Here is a 6,011-nt window from a genome sequence, read left to right on the forward strand (position 1 = left end):
GGGTTGACCAATATGGACAATAATTTCTTCAGTGTCCTCCTCTCCACCACTTGTTCCGGATACTCCTGCTTGCAGCTGATGATGGAGCCGGCCTTCTTCACCAGTTTGTTAAGTCTGTTGGTGTCACCGGCTCCAATGCTGCTGCCCTAGCAGACAATGGTGAAGTACAGAGCGCTGGTCACAACCGACTGGTAGAACATCTCCAACATCTTGCTGCACACATTGAAGGATCTAAGCTTCCTCAAGAAAAAGAGTCAACTCATCCCTTTCTTGTACACAGCGTTGATGTTGGCTTAGGTTTGTTTTTTTGTGTACCCAATTAACTGGAAACTGAGTGTATGTAATATAGATTAATAATTGTAATAATTGCTGAGGATTTGTCGCTATTATTTATTGTTATTCATCACCATTTACAAAAATATTGCACGTATTTTATTAGTGTAACTTCACCTCCAACGCACTAGATGGGGTCAATGAGTTGATAATGTCAGTTGTGATGATGCACAACCTTCCTTTTCGTTCCTATATTTAGCCTGGATGTTTATAGTAAAATGAAAATGACAAGTAATTAAATGCAGGCTTAAACATACACATTGATATTAGTATATATTTACTGAGGCAATTAATTACGGAAAATTAAGGGAAATGTTAAATTATCTAACTAAAGGGGTGAATTTAGAGTTGGTTGTTCCCTCAGTATATTTAAAGTTAGCCCAATTTCTCATTGGATAAATTGTCTCTCTCTTTTTGTAATTCCCTGGGTGATAATTCTGCGGTAGAGTTAATCAAATCAAACTCTACAATAATTGTATTTTAGGGATGAAGTTAGGAGTCACCGTGGCCATTTGAAAATATAGCTCTGGAATAAAATCTCGGAAATCCTTTGAAAACTAAATAAAGAATGCATTAGACGAGTTTTTTTGGGAAGCTGTTGATTTACGTTACTCCAATAACGTGCTGTAAGTTTGGAAGAAATGCGCTAACTGTGGGAAGTTTGCAACAATTAGAAATTCCGATTTTTCCATTAAGGGTTGAAGGCAGCACGCAGGCTCGGCTCCCCCAGAGCTTCCGGCTCGACTGGCTGGACAGGTGCAAGTGACCCGGTCCTCCGTGGGAGGCAGTGTTTGTTTTATTCACCGACTTTCGAACCACCATGACAGACTGGTGAAGTTCACCGCCCCCTAACAACAACAAATACATATCCTCTTGATATGCGTCTGTTTTAATGTGTTCAAACGCCATGTACTAGCATTTTCTACCCCACCCTTCTTTTCTCGACCGGAGAGAAACGCAGCAGCAGCAGCGACGTCTCGAGGAGGGGCATCCCGCTGCTGGTGTTTATTACACGAGAGGACGCACCACTAATCAGGGAGTCGAGTCCGAGACAGACAAGAGCAAACATGTTCGAGGCGAGAGGAATCCCCTTTGTCCTGCTGGACCTAACCTGTCTGATCATAGGTACGTATTTCAATGCTTTCCCCTGACTGTTCGCTACAGCTATAATAAGCCGCTTTATGCTCTGATATAATCCGACTGTTGCGGATATTTAACGACTTGGCATCACGCGAAGGGAGCAGTGGATGTTCAGCAGCACGCGAGTGTCAATTACCGATTTATTCTAACCTCCAAGTTCACTGCGCCAAAGCAAATTTAGAGACATGTGTAATATCGTTACAGGTTGGCTATAAAGTTGATTTCATATGCATTCAAGAATGACATGTTCTGTGTTTCCATTGTAGGCCAATTAGTGCCACTTCTGACGTCTTATAGTTGTTTCAGATGCTCACAGGCATCTCATACTTATTGCTGTTTTCTTGAGCGCAACGATATGTAATAATAATCCACATGCCTGACTATAATAAACAAGCATGTGGATTTATTCTTCTTTATTCAAGGTGTTGCTGAGAAACAATGGAATGGAATGAATACCTCCCAGGCTTATGTTTTAAACCTGCTCACCTCATATGACAACGCCTCTCATTTCATAGGAGAGCACCTCTACTCATACCAGACCTCAAACTCTATTTTGTTCTTTGAAGTGTCATCACACTGCTAAATATATATATATGAATCATTGTGTCAGGGCTCACAGGGCTTTGGGGTTTCAGTCTTGCAGTGTAGGTTCAGACATGTGTCTCTGGGGCTGAACTCCTTTTTAAAATCTGATAGTGAATGACAGCCCACAGGATATTGTTAACATTACACATGTGCTAAAGATCCCTTCAGACATGTTTTTTATTATGCAAATACTGTTGAATTATTCCCCAAAACAAATCCAGAATCCATGGATATGCACATATGTGTTTGTTTATGAAGGAAGAGGACCTTTACAAATATTGCTTAGCTGTAAAAGCTATTTTAGTCCCTTTTTAGCAGTGAGAAACTGTACGACTGCACCAACTCAGTTTGCTGTGTTTATGATGGATGCAGAAACAAACTGGATTACCCTGCTAATGCCAGTCTATTAGATTATAACCAAGCATCTGCAGTGGTCTGTTTCCAGACTGAGGCGGCTGCATGTGACTAAAAGATGCACAGACATGGAGTCGCCTTGATAAATGTGAGAAAAGAGATTGTTTTGAATTTCTGAAGTGCGTAAAGTGCTTTGAGAGGGTTTGGTCCTGGTTTGCTGACACAGTTTTTAACAGAATTACTGAGATGCTTATCAATGTCTATGTGTTTATGTTATAATATACACTTTGTTCCCACTTCTGTCCGTGTGTTTGTCTTGGGAAGTTAGTTGCACACTTATGAGAAATGCAAAGTGTAACACGGCGTCCTGCTGCAGTTATAAAGGGGCTATAAAGTGTGTGTTTCTGGCACATTCAGCTGTTGTAGCCGATCACTTTGCTGTGGCCCAGCTGACGGTGTCAGCAGCCGCACTGATGGCAGACAGAATTATAAAGTAGTTTGTAGGGAGTTTGTGTGTCTTCATGTGTTTGTGTGTACTCGGTGGATGTGGTTTGTTAATGTGCATTACAGCTCATGTTCTGCTTGAATAGACCACCAACCAACTGTGTATTTCCCCCACAATGCACTGTGCCAAACGGGCCAAACCACCAGAGAAACGACAGCGGTCGTACAATCAGACTTTGAACTGTTAGGACCTAGTCACATAATCTAATAACTTTATGGTGTTTTATTTATAGGGAGTGTTTAGCTTATGTCCACAGTTTCCATCACACCAATGAGTCATTGTGCCAACCCAACAAACAAGATATATACAAATATACAATATGTGGAGAGTCTGGCTGAGAGCAGTAATGCATATTATCTGTGGCTCAGGGTCAAATGATATGACTTGCAATATCTTCTTATTGTGAACTCCCAAAAAGACAAAAACTAACAATGAATTGATCCTGAGTGTGTCCTGTCTAAGCATAGCTTATTTTTTCAATTCCAGTCAATTCCACATCCACGTCAAGCTCAATCTACCGTCCACCTTCACTGAAAGCAGTGCCAAATAAATGCTCTTATTTCCTCCAGTGTGAATAACGTTTGATTAAAAACTTCAGTGCTCTGCATTTTAAGGAAATCGTGTAAATTGAAGAATACATTTGTGATCCGTTTATCCGTCTTCACTGGGAACAAATGGGCTTATGGCTAAGGAGTGTTGCAACGTATTAAGAGACCCAATTACTCATAGACCGAATAATATCGCCTTATCCTTCAACTGGCCTGCTCAAAAAGGTTGAAGTCTCTCATTTCTGTCTCTCCAGATTTAAACAATTCGTTGTGACGCTAAAAGAGAACCATCGTCCTCTATGGTCAGAAATTCACTTCTATCAGAAAGCCGACAGATTTCAAAGACCTCGACCATTTGCTTCGGCACCTTTTTCTTTCTCTTCCATGTTTTTTGTTTTTTTTCTTTCTCTCCAGTGGTAACTTCTCCTGATCTCTTCGTCCACAGGGGGTCTGCCTCTGGCAGCCTTTAACCTGGGTAAGATCCGCCCCTACCAGAGGGGCTTTTTCTGTAACGACGAAAGCATCAAGTACCCGTTCCACCCCAGCACGATAAGCTCCACAGTGCTCTACACTGTGGGGTTCGCCCTGCCCATTAGCTGCGTAAGTAGGCGTCAATCAGTGACCGGTCTCACGGCTTGACATGCTGACTTGTCCATCGCAGGTGCAACTGATACCTTTTTGAGGCGTACCGGGCCCTTTTGTTATGGTGTGATCGGGATGCACGCTGGGCTACTGGCACACCTACATGGAAGGCAGCCAATATAATTATAAATTACCTGTATTTGTGCTTTTCCTGTGATGGCAAGTCAAAATGATCGACACAGTTTCAGAGCCTAATTTAGGATTATTCCCAGTGGTTGTCTTCCCTTCATTTCATGAAGCGGATGAGTATTCAGTAGCAGTTAATTTAGGATTGCCTCTGTTTCGTGAGGCTTGTAGAGTTATTCACCAACATCAGCTCTTACAGCTGTTTATCAAGAGCGAAAGAGAACGGATGATGTCCACTTAAAAAACAACTCATAAAATCGGTAAATGTCAAATCACGTTGCGTCCACACACACTCCAACTGTCCAGTTTATTTCTTTTCCATCTCAGCTACTCTGTTCATGGTTTTCTTCCTTCCATTGGTCAATTATTATTTTCAATGAACACAAACTCAAAACGTATAATGAAACATGGACACATTATGGTTTGGCTTAAATTTGAATCATTTCGTTTTTAATGATGATATATTGGGTAAACGTTCCATTTCTGTTGATAATTAGTGCAACAGCTGCGCAGCAGGCGTTCCTGTTGCTTTAAATAGCGGGAAGGTTTCACTGTTTGTGGAGAAAGACGGAAACTGTTGCTGCATTCTGTTATTGCGTTGTTGTATCAGCGATTAATCTCTTCCATCTCTTGTCTGTATTATTTATGTATCACGAGTAACCCCACTCAAAACCCCACTCTGGAACACTTATTTTTAAAAGTCTCATTGCGATCTAATTTTAAACGACTCACTGCGTTGTTCCCTGTCTGCCAGTTGAAGGTGCTGGAGGAAATGTGTGAATTTAAATAAGGGAGAACGGAGACAAAGAAGGAACATCCAGCATCACTGAGGGAGAGGAAGTAAATGAGAACGTGCGTCACACACGATTGTACGAGCGTCTGTGAGACCGATGTTTCCTCTCACTCGCTGCGGGACTCAAAAACCTCAGAAATGTCACTTTTGTGCCCATCTCTCTTTTCAACATCATTCCATATCTTCTTGCCATGTGAATACTTTACCACTAACAGTTGCACACTGGTGTTCCTTCAGAGGAACGCGACGTTTCGGGGCGACCCTCTCACATGGCTGCTGTCTTGCCCTTTGCACAGGCACAGGGTGTTGCATCATGGGTATGGGGGTCTGAGGCCCAGTGACATGACCTTGTAACCTGTATTTTGTTCCTTTTTGTTTTCTCTCTCATTGCTTCTCTGCTATAGCTGGACTTCCATTTGTAATTCTCAATGTGCAACACAGGCCTTTCCGCCGGGGCTTTTTCTGTAATGATGATTCAATCAAGTACCCGCTTAAAGAAGAAACCATTACCTATCAGTTGTTAGGAGGTGTTATGATTCCCATCACAATACTCACTGTAAGTGCATCTGTTTTGTTTTCTGCTAACTGTTCTCTTTTTTAACTTGTATATTTTATGTACAGCTTATCTGTGTGAGCTTTTAAACCTCTAACTTCTCTCTTAATCAATGGCTGCTGCTCAATACGTTATTCTGTAACACTGCAGTGTGTGTTTAATTGCTTGCATGAGCTGCCACTACCTTTTAACCGTGAGTTAGTTTGCTAACTGCATGTTGTTAGAAAATGTTTTCCAAACTTTTGTAGTTTTCCAAACTGCAGTATTTGAAGATGAAACAGAACTCTGACCCGAGGGGGGCTTTTACTTTGAAACTCAGCAGCTCTAAATTACTCTGCGGCCGCTCCGACAGTTTGCAGAACAAACAGTAAATATGACAGATGTGAAACTCCTCACAAGCAACGCAGGGGTAGCGTCGGTCATTTGAGGATG

The 6,011-nt window shown here is 41.8% G+C and overlaps 1 protein-coding gene across 2 annotated transcripts in view; it reads left to right on the plus strand.

Annotated features, from left to right (window-relative positions):
* Window positions 1–1,265: 1,265 nt before the first annotated feature.
* Window positions 1,266–6,011, plus strand: part of plpp1a (phospholipid phosphatase 1a) — a gene marked incomplete at its 5' end in the record, with an annotated part of 12,255 nt that continues 7,509 nt past the window's right edge. Inside the window, 2 exons of one of the 2 annotated variants that reach the window (XM_079234815.1) lie at window positions 1,266–1,458; window positions 5,431–5,582. In XM_079234815.1, the coding sequence (XP_079090941.1) occupies window positions 1,401–1,458; window positions 5,431–5,582 (210 nt within the window). Of the gene's footprint in view, window positions 1,459–3,910; window positions 4,066–5,430; window positions 5,583–6,011 lie in introns of both variants that reach the window. The other variant, XM_079234816.1, reaches the window with a different exon arrangement.

The sequence above is a fragment of the Taurulus bubalis genome (assembly GCF_910589615.1).
Source record: "Taurulus bubalis genome assembly, chromosome: 19".
In the NCBI taxonomy this organism is placed as follows: Eukaryota; Metazoa; Chordata; class Actinopteri; order Perciformes; family Cottidae; genus Taurulus; species Taurulus bubalis.